The sequence below is a fragment of the Bactrocera tryoni genome, chromosome 3, assembly GCF_016617805.1.
Source record: "Bactrocera tryoni isolate S06 chromosome 3, CSIRO_BtryS06_freeze2, whole genome shotgun sequence".
Taxonomy (NCBI): domain Eukaryota; kingdom Metazoa; phylum Arthropoda; class Insecta; order Diptera; family Tephritidae; genus Bactrocera; species Bactrocera tryoni.
In genome coordinates, this window is record NC_052501.1 from 34,593,657 (window position 1) to 34,619,170 (window position 25,514).

Below are 25,514 nucleotides of genomic sequence, written 5' to 3' on the forward strand. Positions count from 1 at the left end.
ATCAAAACTTTCCAGCCAAGCTCTCCCAGTTTTTGCCGAGTCATCAAAGATGTATATGGTCTAGTGTTGTCCTAATGGAAGACGTAGCCCTTTCAGTTGATCAGTTCTGGCCATTTTTTTCGATTGCTTGCTTCAAACTCATTAGTTGTTGACAGTAACATGTAGAATCAATCGTTCGAACAGGCTGGAGCAGCTCAAAGTAGATGTTTCCTTTCCAATCCCACCAAACACTCAGCAAAACTTTTCGAGGCGTCAATGCTGGCTTTGTGACCATTTGTTGAGCTTCACCACGCTTTGACCATGATTTTTTTCGCACATTATTGTCGTATTTGATCCACTTTTCGTCTCCTGTTACCATTCGCTTCAGAAATCGATCAGTTTCATTTAGTTTCAGCAAAGAATCGCAGATGTTAATTCGGTCCATTAAATTTTTCACAGACAATTCATGTGGTACCCAAATTTCTAAATATAACGAATTTCTTAATTATTTTCACTCATTTTTGAACTGCTGTAACTTTTCTTCAAATTCGCCAAATTTCATTTTTTTTGGTTGAATAAAGATTAAAAGCTCATCTTTCTAACGTTTCACAATGCGATTGGTAGCACTGGAGACATGCGACTGCAACGACATCTATTGACAAAATGCGAAAATCCTTATAAAACACCTTGGAATAAGTCTACAAAGTTTATAAAATATTAATGACATTTCAATTTTTTGTGTAAACGTTTGCTGCAATTTTTTCCGATATTTTACAAAAGTATTGACATTTGCGTCGTATCAAAAGTTATCTCTAAAATGAAGCTCAAGAAGCTGCCCTGGCCACATCAAATACCAAATTTCAGGCCCATCTCATACCTAGTTTGTGCAAAATCTGTAACCACTAGCTTAATAGCGTGATCAGCCAACAACGTAAACCCGTGGCCCGTGTCAGCTGATATGACCTATCTTATGGGAGCGCAATGTAAGTGATCAGCGAAAAACGCTACTCCCTTCCGCTTTGCCGTAGAATGCCGTAGATTTCCACGGCATTTGGATTTTTGCCGTAGAAACGTGTCAGCTGATTGCTCTCTCACAACGCAGGGTTGCCAATCTCGATATACTGTAGTAATTATAAAAGTTGTCTTCAATATATTTGAAATTTTCTTAAACTAACAGAAAATCAGAGCCGAATGCTTTTTTTGTTTCTGTAACTGAGCAGATTTAGTTGGTATCAACACCTTTCCCTAAATTCAATATCAGTTTTCAAGCAGGGTCGAAAACTGGTCACGTCGGAAACGTATCCTATGATATGTATACAAGAAAGATATACATATGTATACGTACATATTACTTTATTATTTAAAGCAATAAGTACATATAGTATTTTTAATACAAAGCACTTAATTTATTTTTAGGTAAGAAATGGCGTTCCCTCACTCCTCAGGACCGTCGGCCTTACGTAGAAGAAGCAGAGCGGCTGCGAGTGATACACATGACCGAATATCCCAACTACAAATATCGACCACGGCGAAAGAAACAATCGAAAATACGTGCTGTGCAACCATCCGCAAAAGAACAGAATAGTTCGTCCAATCAAGTCGCCACTGCCAATAAACCCAACGCTGGCGCTCAGAAAATGACCAGCTCACCAGCAGTGAGTCAACCTTATAACCAATTCAACGAAGAGAATTCCACAACGCGATTCCAGCCACATCCGACAAATTGCTCGAATCAAACTATTTACGACCAAAAATTGCGATCCAACTATTCCCCATCTGCCACAGCAGAATGCTGTAGCAATTCCGACACTATTGAGCGTATGGACTCGATCAATTGCCAATCGACCTTGTGTAATAATGAACCCATAGGTACAAATCTGCAAAAATCAAACCCGAAGGGTGGCAATCACTTGGCCGGCAACAAACCAACAAAACCAAATCGAAATCAAACGGCAAATGCGCAAAATTCCGAAAAGGATGTGGTGAAAGTGCCTAGGTATGGCAAAATGGAGACTAAGCCGCAACAGAGCTCTTACGTTTCATACCCTCTGACGTCCACACCTAAGGCGGTCATTACTACCCGTGGCATGTACGTAACGTGCAATAGTCGTGGACTACTCGATCATGGTTACTCAGTAAAAGGTACCTTTTATCCACCAGTTTCCGGGTCCGATAACCTTTCGATACGCAATACCAACGCGGGGCAATCATTATCCAATTGCGAAGTTGCCACTGCATTTACTACTTCCACGGAAAGTACACTTAGCACTAATTGTGGTCCTAGCTATCAGTCAATTTATTCACAAGATACAAGCTCTACAGCTGGTACGCTCCATCAAACAATTGCCAACACAGCAGACAGCTTTGCAACGCTGCCAAGCACCTACGCGCCCAATATGCACTTCGATGAATACGCAAGATACTCGGGCGGCGTGGAAAATGACTTTACTCATGTAATCTGTGACAATGGAATGGATCATGGCAAAGCGGATGGCGACATGAAATTCACTAAATATCCAGATACGAATCACAATTATGACGACTTCGAAGCTTACAATAATTCATTGGTTATCCCTGCTGTCGCCTCCAATTACTATACTCAGCTGCCTTACACGCTAGCAGCGTCAAGTGCATGTACTCCTCCGACGTCGCTAGCATTTCCACTCCAATTGGCATTACCTCTACAGCAGCCAACCACTTCTGTTTACGCTCCACATCACCACCATCATCACTCTCATCATCCGCACCACCCGCAGCAAGTGCACAGTCAACAACTGCAAAATGGCTACCCTTCTTATAATCACTTTGTTTCCACCGCAAATAGTACGGGAACCGTTCTTCCTACCAGCACACCATTGATGTCCATCAGTGCACAGAATAGTGTCATCGACGCCATGGCTACTCCTTTGCAACAGTCGCCCATTGCACCATATACACGAAATGCTGCTGGAAGTGCTGCGACATTTGTAAACGCCGACAGAATATTCGACGCACGCAAAGACGACGAAATTAGTAACATACTGGCTGGAGTGAGGAAAACCTGCTACAGTAATTGACAGGATCCGTAACACCTAACGAAGCATTATTAAAACATTTTATGTAGGAGCACTTTGTTGAAACTATATGCATAAATAAATATTATTGAGAGACCTGCCTTGCGGTTATGCCATATCCACCAGATTTAACATTTTCCTGTGAAATATATTAGCCTCATTCTAACCATGATACTACATTAGCAGGAAACCTAAACCCCAGTATTTGTCATTAATTACACACGTTAAATTTTGATTTTCAAATTTTTTAAGAGTACATAATGTTTTATTTCACCCGAACATAGCCCATCCTTCCAAGTTTTAAAGTCAAATACGGATATAAGTATGTATGTAGTACATACCCTACGTACATGTAGGATATTTCCGGTCAGAGTCCGGTCTTATGTAGACATATCTGACTTAAGTTTCTTTCTAAGGGAAGAACTTTCGTACAACATTTTTTAGCTTAATAATTCATAAATGGTTGTAAAAGCTTTAGAATAAATTTTACACATGTATTGTATTATTTCATTACCAGAAGAACTCTTGTACAACTTGTACTTACAATAAATTGCTTAGGAATTAATAAATCAGTCTAAAAATGTTAACTTTGTAAGAAGACAATAAATATTTGTACATATGTATGTATATGTATATATGTTATCTTTTAAAATTTGCGGTTTTTATTGAGAAACTAGGTATGTAACTTAGTTATGACAGTACGTGATGGACGTTTTTATTCTGGATGGTTGGTGTACAAAGGGCATCAGGGAATTCTAAATTGATATTGAATGAAAAAGTGGATATTTTTTACGATATCTAATATTGATTTTCAATAAATTGTAGCATAAATAAATATCTTAAGTAAAAATATTATTGAAGCATTTTTTAGAAGTTGTTTTTTTTTTCATTCATCTAACGGTTATACAAGTACGTACCACCTCACACTAATTAAGATAGATACATATATGTATAATAGAGTGTGCCATTCTGAGACAACCTTTTTTTTCAACTGAAAAACAGGCTAAAAACTTTCGAAAATGTGAAAAAGAAAGTCACTCAAAAGATGAGCTCTTAATATTAATATTAAGAGGTGCCTATTTCAAATTTTCTGTTTTACATATAAATTACATGGAAAAAAATAATTTTTTTTGTGAAATAATCGATTTTTCGGAATCGATCTTCAGTAGTCGAAGTCGATTAAGAATCGATTCTTGACATTCGAAAAATCGATTATTTTACGAGAAAACTCGATTTTCCAGTAGAATCGGAATCGAGTTTACCATCCCTACTGGCAGCCATCGCGTGCACATATAATCTCCACACAATAACCACCACAAAACAAATGATTTTTTTTCCATGTAATTTATATGGAAAACAGAAAATTTGAAATAGGCACCTCTTAATATTAATATTAAGAGCTCATCTTTTGAGTGACTTTCTTTTTCACATTTTCGAAAGTTTTTAGCCTGTTTTTCAGTTGAAAAAAAAAGGTTGCCTCAGAATGACACACCCTAATGTATAACCATACATACATTAAATTATCAGAATGACGAGACGAGTTGAAGTCCGGGTGACTGTCCGTCCGTTGTAACTTGAGTAAAAATTTAAATATCTGAATAACGCATATGTTCCTTGGCTAAGTTCTTAGATGAGCGTAATTGGACGTAATCGGACTACTGCGATGACCACAATACGCCATTAAAGGAAAGCCTATAAAGTGGCATAAATAAGCGCTTAATTAAGCTAGAGTACTGTAATTTGGTACAGAGGATTGCAGTAGCAAGGGTCACCTGTTGATTAAAAAATTTGAAAAAATGGGCGTGGCCCCGTTCTCTAATAGGTTAAATAAACACACATATCTCCTAAATCACTAAATCCTCAACAACTAAATTTGAAACGTTCACTCCCCATATAACTGTACTGGTAACAACTGGTAAGAGCGCAATAAATCAAAAACTACATAAAATTTAACACTCGAGATGATGTGAGAGAGCTTAATAGAGGCCGTGGTAAGAACTGACGATGGGCGTGGCACCGCCGACTTTTAGGTAAAATGACATATCTCGAGGTCCACCATACCGATTTCTACCAAATTTGGTTTATTATATTCTACTCACATTCCTATGCAGTACTGCAAAAATGGGTGAAATCGGACTGCAACCACGCCTACTTCCCACATAAAACAATTTTAAATTCCATCTTATTCTTCTCTTTCCAGTGTACAAATCAAGAAACAATCAATATAACGGGATAAAACTTTACAAAAATAATGCTTTTAGTGTATGCCAAAAATTGTTGAAATCCGACAAAAAACTGTTCAAGCCCCTAGGTACCGAATATTTGGACCACAGTAGCTGCAGTTAACTTTTTACCGCACATATCGGTCAATGTGTGCGATATACATATAATTGAAAATCAGCGATAATCCTTCCATGAAAACGCAGATATACGTCAACAATAAGTTGAATCGGTTCAATACTTCGTTTAGCCCCCATTTACCCAATACAACGATTTTCGAAATTCCAGATGACTTTCTACCGCATATATCGGCCAACACGTGAGTTATCTAAATGAAAACAAGTAAAGAAGGGCTAAGTTCGGGTGTCACCGAATATTTTATACTCTCGCATAATAAAGTGATAATCGAGATTTCATTCTCCGTCATTTACATATTTTTTAAATACCGTATTTGTGTAAAGTTTCCGCTATCATCATTGGTTCCTAATGTATATATTACACAGAGAAGGCATCAGATGGAATTCAAAATAGCGTTATATTGGAAGAAGGCGTGGTTGTGAACCGATTTCACCCATATTTCGTACATCTCATCAGGGTGTTAAGAAAATATTATATACCGAATTTCATTGAAATCGGTCAAATAGTTCCTGAGATATGGTTTTTGGTCCATAAGTGGGCGACGCCACTCCCATTTTCAATTTTTAAAAAAAGCCTGGGTGCAGCTTCCTTCTGCCATTTTTTCCGTAAAATTTAGTGTTTCTGACGTTTTTTGTTGTAACGCACTTTTAGTGAATTTCAACATAACCTTTGCATGGGAGATGGGCGGCGTTATTATCCGATTTCTTCCATTTTTGAACTGTATATGGAAATGCCTGAGGGAAACGACTCTATAGAGTTTGGTTGACATAACTATAGTAGTTTCCGAGATATGTACAAAAAACTTAGTAGGGGGCGGGGCCACGCCCACTTTTCCAAAAGAATTACGTCCAAATATGCCCCTCCCTAATGCGATCCTTTGTGCCAAATTTTACATTAATATCTTTATTTATGGCTTAGTTATGACACTTTATAGGTTTTCGGTTTTCGCCATTTTGTGGGCGTGACAGTCGGCCGATTTTGCCCATCTTTGAACTTAACCTTCTTATGGAGCCAAGAAATACGTGTTCCAAGTTTCATCGTGATATCTCAATTTTTACTCAAGTTACAGCTTGCACGGACGGACAGACGGACAGACGGACATCCGGATTTCAACTCTTCTCGTCACCCTGATCTCTGTGGTATATATAATAACCCTATATCTGACTCTTTTAGTTTTAGGACTTACAAACAACCGTTATGTGAACAAAACTATAATACTCTCCTTAGCAACTTTCTTGCGAGAGTATAATGAGACAGCGTGTTTTACTGATAACATTGTATCTTTGTGCTTCAAATGGATAAAATTGTGCAAAAACTTGCCCTATGCTCCATATAACTAACATATAATATCCGGGTGATTTTACTCCATGTGTGTCATGTTTATACAAAAAGTACTTCCTTATTTGTGTTTTTTTTCGGGCTATTACATAGTTTAGGTTAGATGGTTGATCAAAGATCGCACGAGGAGAGAGCAGTACTCCAACGTTCGAACTTATAAACTAGCAAAACGCATATTAGCTAATACAAATTTGCGTTTAATTTCCATTCCCACCGAACCGGGATGTCTGAAATGCGCTCCCAAATGTTTAAGTCTTGACCTCCCAAATGCGGTGCAGTTAAGAAGGAAGTGTTGAGTTGTTTCCACCTCATCTTCTTTCATACAGCTCTTGCAGATGGCAAGATTCCCAGCCTTGCTACGTGAACGCTAGTAGTACAACACAAGAGGACACGTGGCACCGACCGACACTCATTCTACCGAAAGCGGTTCTAGGGTTTTTGGTTGCTAGCTCATCAGCTTTAGAATTTTCTGCGATTCCGCTGTGGCCTGGAACCCATACCAGTCTTATAACAAAGACTCTGGATGCTATTGATATCGAGGTTGGGTACTCCTTGACCAGCCCTGAACGCACTGTTAATACGTTCCAAGCTAATATCGTCGATCTACTATCTGAGTGGATGGTCACTTCTCTGAAGGAGGCTACACTCCGGAGCAGTAAATATACTGTTACCTTAATGGCTGCAATCCCGGCCTGGATAGTCAGGAAGTCTGAAGCTGGAGTTGATAGAGAGCTGCTGACAGTAAACTATCTACTAAGCTTCTCCCCGAAAAGCTCACCGCTCCTCGGCTTCCATGAAAGCTTTTTATCCAGGATGAGCCCTAGATATTTCACTATATCCGCCGGTTACAGACGGATGTCTCCCATTTACGGCAGCAGTGCCACCGGGATCTTGTATTTTCTAGTAAATAAAACCATCTCGGTTTTATTTGGTTTGATGGCGAGACTTTGCAACATGTTGCCAGAGTTCAAAAATTAAATGTGATGGAACAAGAATAAAAAAATTAAATAAATTGATATTCAAAGTTCAAAGAGGGAATCTTAATTGAACACAAAAAGATTAAATTTATAAACAAGAAGGAGAATACAAAAAATTATTTAGCTTAAGATAATTGCGTTTAAGTGTATGTGTGTATATCCTACACTTTTGCACTTTCTAAATCCTAACTTTGCTAAAGGAAATGCTTGCTTCCATATGGAAGGGAAAATATCTTCTTTGAGAAAATAATTAAATAGCATTTTTAACGGTAAGTGGAGACTTTTGATATGCTATTATAAGCTTATTTTAACTAAATTATTTTACGTATTTAAAATACGGATATTATGCGAATGAAACTATTTAGCGGCCAATGATGCCACCCACAGGAAATCCATTCCATACAGGACCTTTTTGAGCAGTATTCACAGGATACCACAGTCAAACACTTTGATTGGGGATACCTTTTATCTTTGTCAATTTAAGTTTCTTAAAATTTTTAAATTTCACTGAAAATTTTGTAAATCATCGACTTTCTTCAGCATATTATATGTGACAGCAATTTACTACGCAGCCGACAGCATCCACAAGAGATGCAGTCATATTCTAGCAAATACATACAATTTTTGGCACATGCGCAAATCCCATTTTTCTACTCGTGCACAGCATAAGCCTTCAATTCGTTTTGGGTCCTACTACAGTTAGTTACCGTAATAAGATTTCTGTTATATAAATTCGTAGTGGTTTTGTTTTAATTTTATTCAACAATAAATGCTGTTAATTTCATAAACGTGATAGAGCACTGCAAGTAAATACTCGTACGCTGATATCGAACAAGTTATAATACAACAAGTAAAACAACATACCACATACCACAGCACAGCTTACAGGCTTGTAGAGTTTTCATAGTTACTTATTTCATGGGAAACTTACACACATACATATGTATACATATATATGCATTTGCTTTAATTATCGCTTATCGTTTCGTTTTTATTTTCGTGAAGATGAAATAAAGAACGCATTTGTGCATCCATCTGTCCAGATTCGAGATGATCATTGGAGTTGATTACATAAAGCTATTGGTAACTCGGAGACATTACGCCCAAAGTGTTTGTTGGAAAAGTAGCTTACGGAAATCTAAATGAATTATTTTTAAGTCGGTGGACAGAAAGAAAAATCAAAATTATCTGTCTGCTACGTAAAATCGATAAGCTCGAGCACATCAATTCAAATAGTGTAATTGTGTTTTGACATTTCCATAAGCGTCACCGCCACCGCCACCGCCACCGTCACCGTCACCTTCACCATCAAAAGCGAACGTCGCCACCTCATTGTCACAACATTAATTTGCCAAAATGTCATTCATTAATAAATTAAAGTCCACACCATTGCCGCCAATTAAAAATATTATAAATGTTGCCGTGCAAACAGCTCGTCAGCACATTCCCGAGAAGAAGGACTACGAGCAACCAGGAGGTAACACAACAGGAGCGGCAACGGCGCAACAAAACTTCAATTCACATCCACAAGGAATGTTTAATGGAGGGGCTGGCGAGGGCCAATATCAAGGTAAATGGAAAATCTAAATGCTTGTATATAAAATGGTAAATTACGAGTATATAGTACACACTTATGCATACAAACAAAGCTATATATAAGAATATAGTACATTAAGCCGATGTACAAACATACAAGCCTATGTGGCTGCTAAAACGATTATTTAGAGCAAATACTTTATCCACGTTATTATGCTCATAAATACATATGTAGCTTAAGTAACGCAAAAATTCACTTTGAGAGCTCGAAATCAGGCTAAAGTACAGTACTTCAATAGGTTTTCGGACTTTGAGTGTAATCATAACCCCACTTATTTAGCATTACGATGGTTTTCTGATATTCAGACCACAGTACTAACTTTGTGAAACGTGTAATAAGTTTTGCGTTTATATGCAATATAATATTCGAAAACTTTTTATTACTTTCATCTAAAAGTTATTTGTCTTATACCATGTTCAGACCGAAAATTTAAAAGATTAGGTTATATTTAAGCATTTCATAACCCAAAAGTGTTCTCACTGCCGTTAGAAAGATCAAAAAACAGCAGTTATTGTCATTCAAGAATTCACATCGCCTAATATTTATCAAAAGAAAAGATTGTCATATAGTATTTTGAAATAAAAAGACGGCTTTTTTTAATATTTTCCATATAATAGAAATAATGGATGCATTTTTTCATTTGTCGATTTTCAGATGAAATTAGATTCATTGCTTTAAAAAAAATTTGTTTGTTTACATTTTTTTCCTTTGTAGTGTCTAAATCAGCTGTGATAATGTAACAGATTTCCAGTGCTGACAAGTAGATTGCCCAAATTCAGAGTCGCACAGAGAGATTTAGCGTGGATCAGTTTCAAATCATTTCAATGAAGTGATTTGGAACTGTCATTTTTGTATGGCGAAATCTTGATAAATTTTTAAGATTAGTGGGATAATCCATTCAACAGCCGAAATCGTGTGATTAAGTGTCGGTCTGAACATGGTATTAAGTTCTTTACAAAGATTGAATTAAACTTACTGGTTGACTTTATATTACTCGCTTTTACAACAATACAAACACACTAACTGTAATGAGATTATTACACAAATCGTAAGAGATCATTTCGTAGAACATTCAATTTTATTTTTAAACTAGCAGACCCCGCAGCCGTTGTCCTGCGTGAATTTATGTGCTTTGAAATGAAAAGAAAGTTGAATTTATCATTTCATTTTTTTCAATGTAACGCAGCTTGATAAACAACATTTTTTGGTTTCTGTTCCGGTGTAAAGGAAAGATGGTTTCCCAACTCGTGAGCACGCCATGTATATCCGTATCTTGGCCGTGTGAAAAACATAGCATTTCCAAATTTATGTCTTACACTATGCGACCATCCTTGTGCCCTGTTGATTGTCATCACAAATGAAATTTTCACTAGAAACGAAATGCGTTTGAACTGAAATGGCAAATCATTACAACTCAAAGGAATTCGTAGAATCAAGCATTCTGCCCCTTGTATTCGATAGCTGTGTCACAATCAGTCGGGTTCCATTACACAGTTTCGGCGCATAAAGATTGCGAAGCAAATGATGCGGTGGCATACCAAGCCTATCCAAAGAATTTAGAAATTCCACTGGATAATTCAAGGCGTCGTCTTCATTGTCAAGACGTTCGATCGATTTGTATGAACGTAAGTCTCCCGGAATTTGACTTTGAATCTTCCAGTTTAAGTCAACAATATCGTTATTTTTGGCAGCAAAAATTGCGCGTGCACTTAAGGAATCGTAGTTACGATAATTTGGCCGATATCCGAACATTCGTGATGAGTTCATCTTTCGTGAATTGATAAATGGCAGATGGAATTGATATCAAACCACCGGAAGTATCAACCGGAATTCACTCATTTCCAATTTTTAGCGAAAACGATGTAAAATGTCTTCGGCAATGTTTTTGTTCGTATCCCCGAATTGACGCGGATTTGAAGGCTGATATGCTGAAACGATCATCGCGAAAAATGTGCGAACTTCAGTGGCATGCGAAGTAGCTATCTAATCGTCCAAATGTTTGATTCCAGTGATTATCATTTTCCAGCTATTGCAATTGCTGGCATGCTTCTCAAAAAGTTGCACACACCGTACCATTGACCAATGACTCAAATGAAGTTGAACCGCGTACATTAATCAATAGCAACCGAAGGTAAAAGAAATCGCTGTTTTTCGGATGGATATAAAATAAAAATGGTAAAATATGCATTAGTTGAGAACACACCTGGATGTCCATCCACTGGTTGGCCTTGCTTTCTGCGTAACTATTTCTTCGACGATGCATTTCATGTATGATATCAAGTTATTTCCGAATAGAGCAATGTTCTCGCAAACGGATCACTGACGAAAGTTGAGAAAAAACTCGTCAATGTTAATTTTGTTACTAGCGGTGTTCTCAACATTGATATGAGTTTTGAATGTGAATTAGACAATAGTGGTGAATACAATGTTGTCAACTTCGATATTCACTATTTTAAATTGAATGCTGAATGTTCTGCCATTGTCGTCTGCTGAGCGACGCCGATAGAGTGGATATCCATCATTTCCAGTTTGTGTTTCCGAAAGAAAAGCACGTGGATAGTGTTTCGTGCATTTATTGGTTTTCATCACTTCGCATAATACTGGATCTTTCTCTGGATCAGGAATTTCCGCAGAAATGATTTCATCAATTTGATCTGGTGTAACCACCATCCAAAAAAGAATGTGTGCGTGCGACAGACCTCTCTTTTGCCACTCATAGCGTTGCTATGAGTTTATCTTGAAAGTCCATCAAACATCGTAACTGTTGTTTGAAAAGTCGTGACATCGTGACGATCGCTTGCTGATTGACCGCGATCCATAATTCTGCACGTATGTCATCGCATCCTGGGAGTACTCGGTCATGTGCCTTGGGCTGCCAATGTACATATGTTGCTGCTAAAAAGAACGCCGACCGATATTAGTGCGACCTCTTTGTGACATCGTAAAAATTTCAATCTGGAATTGATCACTTTGTGTGAAACGCATATAACGTTTTCACTGAATAATTTTCAATAATTTTTCTTTTGAATAGCCGGAATAAAGAAAGCAAACAACAAATTTGAACGCTTTAAATAACTGAAAAACAAAACAAAAAAAATTAAACTAAGAACTTTGTATGAAAGAAAATTGAATATGAAGAATATGAATTTTCCGACTTTTCCTCACGAAAAGCATACTGTTTTTTATTTTTGAACCTTCCCCGATCCACAGCGAACAACCGCTGAAAATTTCATCAAGATTGGTTCAGCCGTTCTTGAGCATTACATTACTAACAAACAAACATCCATTCGTTTGTATGGGAAAAAGAAATAGGCTGTTTTTATCTTTGAACTTCAACGCACATTAAAACAAGTAAGGAAGGGCTAAGTTCGGGTGTCGACGAACATTTTATACTCTCGCATGATAAAGTGATAATCGAGCTTTCATTATCCGTCATTTACATATCTTTCAAATACCGTATTTGTGTAAAGTTTTATTCCGCTATCATCATTGGTTCCTAATGTACTATATATGTACATATGTATATTATACAGAGAAGGCATCAGATGAAATTCAAAATAGCGTTATATTGGAAGAAGGCGTGGTTGTGAACCGATTTCACCCCTATTTCGTACATGTCATCAGGGTGTTAGAAAATATTATATACCGAATTTCGTTGAAATCGGTCAAGTAGTTCCTGAGATATGGTTTTTGGTCCATAAGTGGGCAACGCCACGCCCATTTTTAATTAAAAAAAAACCTGGGTGCAGCTTCCTTCTGTCATTTCTTCCGTAAAATTTAGTGTTTCTGACGTTTTTTGTTAGTCGGTTAACGCACTTTTAGTGATTTTCAACATAACCTTTGTATGGGAGGTGGGCGTGGTTATTATCCGATTTCTTCCATTTTTGAACTGTATATGGAAATGCCTGAAGAAAACGTCTCTGTAGAGTTTGGTTGACATAGCTATAGTAGTTTCCGAGATATGTACAAAAAACTTAGTAGAGGGCGGGGCCACGCCCACTTCTCCAAGAAAATTACGTCCGAATATGTCCCTCCTTAATGTGATCCTTTGTGCCAAATTTCACTTTAATATCTTTATTTATGGCTTAGTTATGACACTTTATAGGTTTTCGGTTTTCGCCATTTTGTGGGCGTGGCAGTGAACCGACTTTGCCCATATTCGAACTTAACCTTCTTATGGAGCCAAGAAATACGTGTACCAAGTTTCATCATGATATCTCAATTTTTACTCAAGTTACAGCTTGCACGGACAGACGAACAGACGGACGGACGGACAGACAGACATCCGGATTTCAACTCTACTCGTCACCCTGATCACTTTGGTATATATAACCCTATATCTGATTCTTTTAGTTTTAGGACTTACAATCAACCGTTATGTGAACAAAACTATAATACTCTCCTTAGCAACTTTGTTGCGAGAGTATAATAAAGAATTGGCCAAATTGGTCCAGACGTTGTGAGTTATGCACTTAGCGACAAAATTAGCGATTAATCTTTATACATAAGGCTAGGGGATCCGGCCACTCGTTGCTGTGGTATACATTTTATATGTACTATTCAATACATTGAAAATTTTATTTACGAATAAAGGCGAAATGTTTTTGTCGGTATAAGAATCCAAGGGATTGTACAATTGTACTCTAGGTTTGAATATGTTTATAGAAATAAATTTCATTGGAAATAATAACGAATTTAAGGCTGCTTTCTCAATATCTGGTTACCAGCGTTTCTGACCAGAATAGAGTTGTCCGCTTAATAGATTGTACTTAATACACATCAACAATGCCCATAGTTAATGGAGATGTCCGCTTAATGGGGCGTCCATTTAAGAGAGCTTTTACTGTATTCTTTATTTATGAATTGTCTTAACTATCCTATCTTTTAAGTTGGTTCGAACTGGACACAATGTGCTAAATTTTACCAAAATTGGTTCAGTAGTTTAGGAGTTCATCGCGGACAAACAACGTGACACGTACTTTTTATATATGTGACCTGGTCTACGAAAAGGGAGCCAACGTGCGAAAACTAGTTTTCTGGGAAAAGCTGTTAGAAATAATCGTCAGTTTCTCGTTATCTCATTAATTGCTCTCCTTTTTTTTGACACCTAAGCCCCCTTTCCGTAGACCAGGTCACATATAAAGATATTTAAATTTTTCTGTCTGATAATAAGAAAAAAATAGAAAACTATATGATGGAGGTGTTTCTCATTGCAATGAAGTACTCATGACTGGGAAGATTTTCGTAGATGTGTCTAAGAACCTGTTTTAGTATTATTATTTTCTCTATCCATCTTAATATATACATTTGTTGGATATACATGGATATATTGGTACGAGTACAGAGGCAAGTTCAACATCCCAAAATACTGCAGATTCTAAAACAATTATGTTTTGATAAGATTTGTCTGCTGTATTGCATTCGCGGATATTAGAAAACTATGAGTAGTCATAAAAAATGCTGTGTCCAAGCGGTATCTGTTAAACCTGCTGTTAAGATCATAAAACCAAGTACTAAATACAAAACTAAAATATTAATATCTCTCAAATGTGCTTATTCTAAACTATTTTATAACAGCATCTTCATCTATTTTGAAAGACAGTTATCGATTTAATTCCATTCTAGCGCAAATCGCTGAAAGGCCAACCGAATTGAATCCTTTTCGCAATCCAAATGGGTGGAAGGATACCGACAATGCAGAATACAAAAATGAAGAATATCAGAACACTTCATTTACAGCTAATGAATACGACGGACGATATCAACAAACGGATGGATTCAGGTAAATATAAAAATAGAGACGAATTGACTGTCGTATAGTGTCGAAATGACTGGATTTGATCACTGATTAAAGCAATCATCAAACTTTTTGATGCCATTTGTAGGATATACCAATGCTTGCTTCGAAATATTTCTCAGACTCTTCGCATTCTTCTGAGAAAAAATTTTCTTAAGATCTGAGAATAAGAACAAAACTTCTGTGCCCTGATTTGTAAGAACGATTCATACAATATTTAGTCGTTTTAGTTGATTTGTGAATTGATCGATTATGTGCACCCACGTTGCGTAGAGTTTTAACTCCATCCTCAAATATTTTTGAACAATATATTAAACGTTCTTTCGAAGCGTCACCTACCTCGATTAACCTCATTTTATAGCACCCGAAATCATTTTATGTATTACTTCTACCAAATTTAGCAAACTTCTTCCAAAAACAGACCGAAAAACCGAAATTAGAAAAATGATTTCTACATACACCAATTTTCAAGCTATTTGGTGTAGATATAGACAGACAGACGGACATGGCTAAATCGACTCATCTCGTATAAGTTCTCCGACGTTTCCTTCTGGATGTTATAAACTTCGGCGCAAACTTAATATCATCATTTTCTGATGTATCTAAAATGAACTAAAATTTTATGATAAACAAGTAAGGGAACAAGGAAGGGAAACTAAGTTCGGATTGTAACCGAACACTTTATACTCTTGCAATGACGTTTAATTTTTATACTGTAAAGTGAAATAATCAGTTGGAATTTTAAAGTTTGTTATATGGGAAGTAGCTGTGGTAACGTACAATAATACGTAAATAACCTCACACAACAAGTTCGTATTCAAATTGGTCAAATAGTTCCTGAGACATAGAATTTCAAAATCCTATTCAAATTTTTCAAAGAAGAAGATATTTCGTTCTTATTTAGTCTTCTTAAAAAATAATATTACGTTTATCACAGAAACTTTTTTATTTCTTTAAGGCACTGTACACAAATTTATGACGTTAATTCTTAATTCTCATGTGATGTCCCTAAATTGTGTGATTTATGTATATCTCGTGCCGTTACTCATTGTTTAACTCTTGTTTTTCTTTAGAGTAGTAAGCAATCATCATTTTCTATCTAACCTGAAATGTAAAGAGAAAAAGAAAATAATTTTGTTTTTCTTTCAGACAAGGAAGTGTAGCTTCAGAGGGCAGCTCATTTGTGTGCGAAGGTGAAGGTGGCGGTGGTACAAATATCGACGAATTTCAGGCCGCTTGGAATGTCACCAATGCGATTCAAGGAATGTTCATCGTCTCGCTGCCGTTTGCTGTACTGCACGGCGGTTATTGGGCTATCATAGCAATGGTCGGCATAGCATACATTTGCTGCTATACGGGAAAAGTGTTGGTGCAGTGCTTGTATGAACCCGACCCGAACACCGGCCAAATGATACGAGTTCGTGACAGCTATGTTGCCATTGCAAAGGTTTGTTTTGGACCAAAATTGGGTGCTCGTGCCGTTAGCATTGCCCAATTGATTGAGTTGTTAATGACATGCATTTTGTATGTAGTGGTGTGTGGGGATTTATTGGCAGGCACCTACCCTCAAGGTTCTTTTGACTCTCGATCTTGGATGATGTTCGTGGGAATATTCTTGTTACCAATGGGTTTTTTGAAATCTCTGAAAATGGTATCGACACTCTCATTCTGGTGCACCATGTCTCACATTGTTATTAATGCCATTATTTTGGGCTATTGCATATTACAGATTGGGGAATGGGGTTGGTCCAAAGTACGATGGAGCATTGATATGGAAAATTTTCCAATATCATTGGGCGTGATTGTTTTCTCATATACATCGCAAATATTTTTGCCTTCACTAGAAGGCAGTATGATCGACCGTTCTAAATTCAACTGGATGTTGGATTGGTCACATATAGCAGCAGCGATTTTTAAAGCCGGTTTTGGCTACATTTGCTTTCTCACTTTCCAAGATGATACACAACAAGTAATTACAAACAATCTGCACTCACAGGGTTTTAAAGGATTGGTGAATTTCTTTTTGGTTATAAAGGCACTACTTAGCTATCCGTTGCCCTATTACGCTGCCTGCGAACTACTTGAACGTAATTTCTTCAGGGGAGCACCAAAAACGAAATTTCCTACAATATGGCATTTGGATGGGGAACTAAAAGTTTGGGGCCTCGGATTTCGAGTCGGTGTGATAGTTGCAACAATTATGATGGCTATTTTCATACCACATTTTTCAATTCTAATGGGTTTCATTGGTAGCTTCACCGGGACTATGCTGAGCTTTATCTGGCCTTGTTATTTCCATTTGAAAATCAAAGGCCATCTATTGGATCAAAAGGAAGTTGCAAAGGATTACGTCATCATCGCTCTGGGAGTCTTGTTTGGCGTAATAGGCATTTACGATTCTGGCAATGCATTAATTAACGCCTTTGAATTGGGGCTACCATTTTAAGAGGGTCACTCTTCCTGGCAAAAGTGGTGCACAAATACTATAGAATATTCCATAAGATTCCTCGGTGGGTCATTAAATAAAAAACTAATATTGGAAAGCACAGATCGTATGTTGCCAAGGTGAACGAACTCATGAAATTTGTTTCCGCATTCCGCATATGTATTTGGGGAAATTTATGTTGCATTAAGAAATTAACTAAATTTGCTTATTATTTACTTAAACGATAAGTCAAAACAGACCATTTGAACAAAATGAAACGAAAACGAAGTCTTCCAAAATAATGTTGTAAATGAGATATTTCATAAACATTATATAAATACTTATTTATAATTATACAAAGTAAGATAGCCTGAAAAGGAAAAGTGAAAAATGTCTTCCAAAACGATTTAACACATATATATACATACATACATACATATATAATATAATAATACTATTTACATAGAAATAATCGAAATGCACGCTGATGTAAGTATGTATGTGTGCATAGTTTAAGATTAAAGTTGAAACATGTCTTCCATGATAATTGTATCAAATATTATAGATAGATCTTATATACATGTACATGTATTAAATTATATGGATAATTTTTTTAATGTTCAAATACATTAAAAGTATAGCCTTTATTACGTTGTTTTCTTGTGAATATAAAGTCCTCGGATAAGACTCAAGTGAAACGATCTTGATAATATAAATTTTTTTTATTCATATATTGGGTGGTCGAAAAAGTCGTTTATTTATATGTACCATTTTGGTGCACCACTTTTTGCCACTTTTCCGCTAGAGACAATATTCCATCAGTGTAAATCGAAATTTCGAAATTTCCAGAATGGAAGCGAGCGAACCATTGTTGTGCTACACGAACTTATACTGCATTGTCTCCGTAAACTTCACAAATTTGAAAATATAGCGAGTTTCTTCATTATTTTCACTCATTTTTGAACAGCTGTAACTTTTCTTCAATTTCGCCGATTTTTTTTTTTTGGTTGGATGAAGCTTAAAATCATCTTTCCAACACTATATGATATGACGCAATGTGATTGGTAGCATTGGAAATATGCGACTGCAACGACATCTATTGACAATATCGAAAAGACTTTTTCGACTGCCATATATTTATTCTGTTCATTGGGGGCGGGTCCCAAACCCAGCGCACAACCCTGTTTCGCCTTCTTACTTTAGCTCGCTTTCAAACGGATGTTCTTAGGCTACCCAGAGGATACTTGGTCAAAGAGAAAACAGACTGCCTAACTCCCAACGTTACGATCGACCACAAAATGTGCGGGATGGGAGAGATACCGAGAGTTGAAGAGGGAAGCGAGATGCATTTGCAGATAGAAAAAGAGAGAGGCCGAAATGCGTGAGTTTGAAAAGCTTGACAAGCTGGCTCAGGGGTAATGCTCGAAAATTCGACAAAAAAATGTGGCGACTAAGCAAAGGTTTCAAGACCGGAGCATACTCTTGTAGAACCCTCAGAGGTGATCTAGTAACCGCTGCCCAGAGCATACTAAAATTATGGAAGGAACAGTTCTCCAGCCTGCTAAATGGCAGTGAAAGTACAACGCCAGGAGAAGGCGAACCTGATTCACCAATCGGTGACGATGAAGCAGACGTTCCATTGCCCGACCATGAAGAAGTTCGAATAGCAATTATCCGCCTGAAGAACAACAAAGCGGATGGGGCCGATGGATTGCCGACCGAGCTATTCACACACGGCGGCGAAGAACTGATAAGGAGCATGCATCAGCTTCTTCGTAAAATATGGTCGGACGAAAGCATGCCAATCCACAAAAATGGAGACCCCACTATCTGCGCCCACTACCAGGGGATAGCAGCGCGAAAAGGAGCTGCCTCTATGAAGCTATGTCCGAATTCGGTATACCCGCAAAACGAATTCGGCTATGTAAACTGACTTTGAGCAACACCAAAAGCTCCGTCAGGATCGGGAAGGAGCTCCCCGAGCCTTTCGATACCAAACGAAGTTTCAGACAAGGCGACTTCCTATCGTACCACAGAACTTAATCGAGCTGGTACAATCTTCTATAAGAGTATACAGCTGCTGGCTTATGTTGATGATATTGATATTGCCGTGAGTTCTGCTGACTCCAGACTGGAAGAAGAAGCAAAGCAAATGGGTCACGTAGTGAACTCGAAAAAGAAGCAAAGCAAGTGGGTCAGGAAGCGAACGATGGCAAGACGAAATATCTCCAGTCATCAAATAAACAGTCGCCGCACTCGCGACTTGGCTTCCACGTCGCTGTTGACAATCATAACTTCGAAGTCGTAGATAATTTCGTCTCTCTTGGAACCAGTATTAACAGCAATAATAATGTCTGCCTCGAAATCCAACACAGAATAACTCTTCCCAACAGGTACTACTTCGGACTGAGAACAAAAACCAAACTCCGGCTATATGGTGCAGAGGCATGGACGATGGCAACATCTGATGAGTCGACATTACGAATTTTCGAGAGAAAGGTTCTGCGAAAGATTTATGGTTCTTTGCGCGTTGGCCACGGCGAATATCGCATTGACATAGTTCAGCGAATTAAAAGACAGCGGCTACGCTGGCAAGGTCATGTCGTTCGAACTTACGAAAACTCCCCAGCTTTGAAAGTAATCGAAATCCTTCGCCAGTTTAAGCGTTCATTCACCACTTTTACCAAAAAGTCAGTAAGGACCGTAAAATATAGATCCTTTTGTTTCAGAATAAATTATTGCATTTCTACTTTCTTCAAAATGCGTTCGAGTAAACTTTTTACACACTCTTTTTTATCCTCATAAAATTTTTTAGAATTTTTGAAATCCGTAACTTCATTATGTGACAACCCGTTCATACTAGTTATGGAATCTGAAATTTCTTCTGGGATTTAACCATACAAAATGGGCACTACTTCATTTTAAAATATCAGATGCAATGTTGCCAACTCAGTGGTTTTACCACTAAAACTAGTGGTTTTACTTTCCCTCTAGTGGGCAAAAAAATTTGTTTAGTGGCTGGTGGTTTTTGTAGTGGTAAATACCCTCTGACGGTAAATACAGAAAATTAATAATACATATATATTGTACATATTCTTCACAATTGCTTCCCCCATAAGATATTTTAGTTCTATTTTAAGCTTTTAAAAAGCTACGAATAAGACAAATAAAGATAGCCTGTTATATCTCAAGGGGGGACCCTCTTTAACAACTACATTCCACTATACTCAATTGTTTGATATACTCATACGTTCTCTTTTATCTTGTTCGCTCTTTCTTTCTTCGTGGCAGAATAAATCTTCATTTTTTAAATCTTTTAAAGTAAAAATTTACTTGTAATGTCCTCCATCATTAATATACTCATATAACAATGTTTAGTAAACGACAGTATTCTCAAAAATTTAGAGATTTCTGGCTCAAAGACCCTATTTTAAAAGATTGCTTACAAGTTGTAGAAGATAATGACGGCAATAAAGTAGCTAAATATAGATTATGCGGTATAAGGTTGCGGAATCACCATGCAGATTTAAAAAGTCATACTATACAACGACCAAAAAACATCAAGAAAATGCTATTACTCACTTTTTCTTTAAATAACAATTTTAATAAAGTTATAGTTTCAATTATTTACATACAAAATACATTATATATGTAAATCATTCACAGATTATCACGGTTCATCCAAAACTTCCATTCAAACCAATAGATACTAAAGTATCAAAAACAAAAGAGCCTCGGGTTTCATTGCTTGCAGCCATGCACACGAGCGTATGTGTGATTGATCATTTAGGGCAGGCTATTAATCACTCTTTTACCAATGAAGAGGATAAAATAAAGTTACATCGAACAAAGTGTTCAAATATCATCATGAATGTTTGGGCACCACATTTCTTTGATCTACTAAAAGAAGGTTTGAAAGGTCAACCTTACAGTATTCTAATTGATGAATCAACCGATATTGATGTTATGAAAAACCTAGGAATTGTAGTAATCTATTACAGTTATCGTTTCGAGAAGGTCGTATCTACATATTTAGATTTAGTAACGTTAAATGACTGTGATGCTAATAGTATTGTTTCTGCAATTAAAGACGTTCTTCAGCGGTTTGAATTACAAATGAAGGTGTTTACGCGAAATTAAAAAGAGAGGTCCCTCATTTGATTTTAGTCCGTTGTATATGTCATTCACTACAATTAGCCGCCTCTAGTTCTGCCAAACAGTTTTTACCACGAAATCTAGAGTATATAGTTAGTGAAATTTACAATTGGTTCTCCCGATCTGCGTCAAGACAAGCTAAATATAAAGATTTGTATAAAGCAATAAATAATGGAAAAGATCCACTGAAGATCGTGCAGTCCTCTCAAACTAGGTGGTTATCAATTGAATCAGCTGTCTCACGGATATACATATAATCAGTGGCTGTTGTGTTGATAGTGCACTAAACCCTAACAAACAATTTATTACTGATTTAATCAAATATTTTAATCACAAGAAAAGTGAAGACTTGATTGTACAAATAGACGACCAATGGTATCGAATTCATACCTTAAAGTGGAATGAATCTGAAGATACTAAAAAGTTTTGGCATGAAGTTTTGGCCTTTAAGGATGCTCAAGGACAAAGAAGATTCAAAAAATTGGCTTCTTTTGCTATGTCGATTTTGATATTACCTCACTCTAATGCTGACGTCGAGAAACTTTTTAGTAATATGAACATAATCAAAAGTAAAAAGCGTAATAAGATGGATCTACCAATGTTGAGATCACTGCTGATGGTGCGAGCTGGTTTATCTTTAGCTGGAAAATGCTGTCACGATAAAGTCGTTCGGCAAAGAGTTTCACTAAAGATGCTTATCGTTCTCAAGAAAATGAGCTTGAAAATATTGTCGATAGTTCTTCAGAAGAAGAAAACATTTTTAATCTCTAATTACAAAAATAATAAATAAAAAATTTTAATCTCTGTTATTAGTTTAATAGATAAAAATAATTTAATATTTTCATTGTATTTTTATCATTTTAAAAGTATAAACTTTTAAATTAGTTTGCGAATAATAATAATTATTTATTTAAAATACCTTAAATTTCAATTTTATGACTTTTCTTTCCTTTTCGTTTAAATATTTAAATTAGTTAGTTCAGCTTGGAGAGAGCGCTAGTGGTCTTTTAGTGGTTTTAGAGTCGACACTAGTAGTCGCTGGAAAAATATTCTGGCAACACTGATCAGATGTTTACTGTGTTTATCCAGCACCGTCTAATGGAGAAAAATCTGAAGGCGTTTCGTTCAAATCTTTGTCTTTGTTCAAATATCATTAAACATGCTTACTTATCAGCAAAGCCGAAATTCTACTAAATATATATTTATATATTAATATACATACATACATACATATATACATAATGCATTTACATGCAATGCACATCTAATAATAATAAAAATGCATTGGGATACAAGTCATAAATTTACAGATGAGATAACATTGAACACACACACACAATTGTACACTTGAAAACAACCCCTGTACTTAGCATAAAATATATCAAGCAGTATAAACAATATGCTCAATACATACTACAAACATATACACATACATATATATATAGTTATTTAAGATAGTTTTAAAAATTGTATATAAGCAACGAAAATATCAAATAAAAATCACAATGAATAAATTCTCACTCAAACAAAGACGTTTCATTTCCCCCCACCAGTGGTAAGCAATGACAAATTCTTTTTTTAGGTCAATGTGTGATGATAGATACAAATCAAACAGTCTTGCAATAAAAAGGATTGTGTAGTAGAATCTAAATTCATTTTAAACATTAAACAAATTACACTGGTAAACACTGTTTTTGTCACATGAACTTTGTTATGATTTTTATTTATGTTGGTGTACCCTCATTAAAAATATATAACAGTTTTGTTTCTGCTAGTTAGATCGTAAATATGCCACGAAAGTGTTTGAACAACCCGGACAATTTTTGTTATGTTTGTGAAGAATTAACTTTTACATCCCAGCGTCACATCACTAATTGAACAGTGCTATTTAGACTATTTTGGTTTTCCTGTGAGGAATCAAGACAAATCCTGGGTTCCACATAAATGTTGTGTAACGTGTGTGAGGCTCCTTTTAGGTTGGGCTAAACAAGAACCTAAACATTTGTCATTTGCTATACCAATGATTTGGACGAAACCAAAGGATCATGTAAGTGATTGTTTTTTTTGTTTGACTCAAACAAAAGGTATTACCAAATCCAAACACACTATCCAGTATCCAAACTTGTCTTCGGCCAAGAGACCCATCCTACATAGTGCAATTCGGCCTGTGCCGATGCCTCCAAATCGATCAAAAAGTGAGAATTCTAGTCCGGAAATTGTTTTCAGTCAACATAATAAGGTATCTGAAGATAGTGATTCAAGTTATGAACCGTCAACTTCAAAAGAACCGCACTTATTGACACAACGTGATGTAAACGATGTCTAATAACAGGCTGAGCTTTTGGGGTCTAGATTAAACGACTGGAATTTACTTTCTCGTGGTACAAAGATTTCTTATTTTCGACGTCGTGACGATGAAATAAAACCTTACTTTTCTGAAGGAGATGCTTTAGTCTATTGTAACAACATTCCTGTTGTGATGAATTTATTAAATTTCGAATATGATCCTAGTCACTGGCGACTGTTTATTGACTCTTCAAAAACTAGTTTGAAAGCAGTGTTACCGCATAACGAAACAAACTTCCTTCAGTGCCGATTGCTCATCTAATATGAAAGAGACTTACGAAAATATGAGATTTATACTTGAAAAAATTGAATACAGTAAACACGCTTGGACAATTTTTGGTGATTTTAAAGTCAATGTACTTTTACTTGGACTACAGCTTGGTTATACGAATTTTTGCTGTTTTATTTGTGAATGGGACAGTAGAGACAGAAAAAGTCACTATACAAAGAAAGTGTGGCCCAATCGTGAATCACTAACTTCAGGCCATAGAAATGTTAAAAATGATCCTCTAGTGAACCCTGATGACATACTTTTACCACAGTTGCATATAAAGCTTGGCCTGACAAAAAAATTTGTAAAAGCTATGCCTAAATATGTAGGTGGATTTTTAAATCTAAAAGAGAAGTTCCCTAAACTCAGCGAGGCGAAAATCATAGAGGGAATATTTGTAGGCCCACAAATACGGCAATTGATGAAGGATAAGAGTTTCGAAGAAAAACTGAATGATCAGGAAAAACTCGCCTGGAAATGTTTTGTGAATGTTGTTCAAAATTTTCTAGGTAACCATAAAGCGGAAAATTGCAAAGGTTTAATAAATGAACTTATGATATCATATAAAGCTTTGGGGTGTAATATGTCCTTGAAAATACTTATTCTGGACTCTCATCTGGATTTCTTTCCGGCAAATTTGGGTGCTGTGAGTGACGAACAAGGTTAGAGGTTCTATCAAGACATTTCCTTAATGGAGAAGCGTTATCAAGGGAAATGGGGTCCAGGAATGCTAACAGACTATTGTTGGAGACTTAAAAGGGACCTACCGGAAGCCAAATATTCAAGAAAATCATAAGTATCTATTAGATATTAGGAAATAATTCTGTAAGAGTGGCTGAATTTTGTACTTTTTACGAAAATATATGTTTCGATGTCACAAGAAAACATGATCTGTACATTTTTTTTCATTGAATATTATTATTTGGTGGCCCTAGTATATTCAAAATTTGATATTAATTTTCATGTGACAAAAAAAAATTACAAATTTGTTGACCAGTGTTATTAACAATTGCGTCAAAATACTTACGGTAGATGAACCTGATGCTTGTTACGAACAAAAATGTTTCAAGCCCCTAGGTATTGAATATGTGGATCTAGTGCTTATAGTTGACTTTTTACCGAAAATATCGGTCAATGTGTGTATCTCATATCAAATTAAAATACAGAGAAAATTCGTTCATGATAAAAGTATGTCTGTGCGTTAAGAATGGGTTGAAT

General features: G+C 36.4%; 2 protein-coding genes across 5 annotated transcripts in view; both read left to right on the plus strand.

Annotated features, from left to right (window-relative positions):
• The window catches only part of LOC120772515 (putative transcription factor SOX-15), a 36,092-nt gene extending 32,812 nt beyond the window's left edge, over window positions 1-3,280 (plus strand). For both annotated transcript variants that reach the window (XM_040101163.1, XM_040101164.1), the window contains exon 4: window positions 1,396-3,280. In XM_040101163.1, coding sequence (XP_039957097.1) covers window positions 1,396-3,035 — 1,640 coding nt within the window. In that variant the 3' untranslated portion in view covers window positions 3,036-3,280. The remainder of the gene's footprint in view (window positions 1-1,395) is intronic.
• A 5,093-nt stretch (window positions 3,281-8,373) lies between these two features.
• LOC120772061 (vesicular inhibitory amino acid transporter) lies at window positions 8,374-18,171 on the plus strand. Of its 3 annotated transcripts, none has more exons than XM_040100448.1 (4): window positions 8,374-8,521; window positions 8,711-9,275; window positions 14,928-15,084; window positions 16,249-18,171. In XM_040100448.1, the coding sequence occupies exons 2-4, from the start codon at window positions 9,062-9,064 to the stop codon at window positions 17,543-17,545; spliced, it is 1,668 nt and encodes a 555-aa protein (XP_039956382.1). In that variant the 5' UTR covers window positions 8,374-8,521; window positions 8,711-9,061; the 3' UTR covers window positions 17,546-18,171. The 3 variants fall into 3 exon arrangements, with proteins under 3 accessions (XP_039956382.1, XP_039956381.1, XP_039956383.1); XM_040100447.1 differs by having other exon boundaries at window positions 8,374-8,511; XM_040100449.1 differs by having other exon boundaries at window positions 8,374-8,511; window positions 9,138-9,275.
• Window positions 18,172-25,514: the final 7,343 nt, after the last annotated feature.

What these genes read in the sequence shown, in the direction of transcription:
- LOC120772061 (XM_040100448.1), top strand. Translation starts at nt 9,062, where the DNA reads ATGTCATTCATTAATAAATTAAAGTCCACACCATTGCCGCCAATTAAA. An exon ending in TGGCGAGGGCCAATATCAAG is followed by an intron (nt 9,276 to 14,927) that starts GTAAATGGAAAA and finishes ATTCCATTCTAG; the next exon opens with CGCAAATCGCTGAAAGGCCA. An exon ending in CAACAAACGGATGGATTCAG is followed by an intron (nt 15,085 to 16,248) that starts GTAAATATAAAA and finishes TTTTTCTTTCAG; the next exon opens with ACAAGGAAGTGTAGCTTCAG.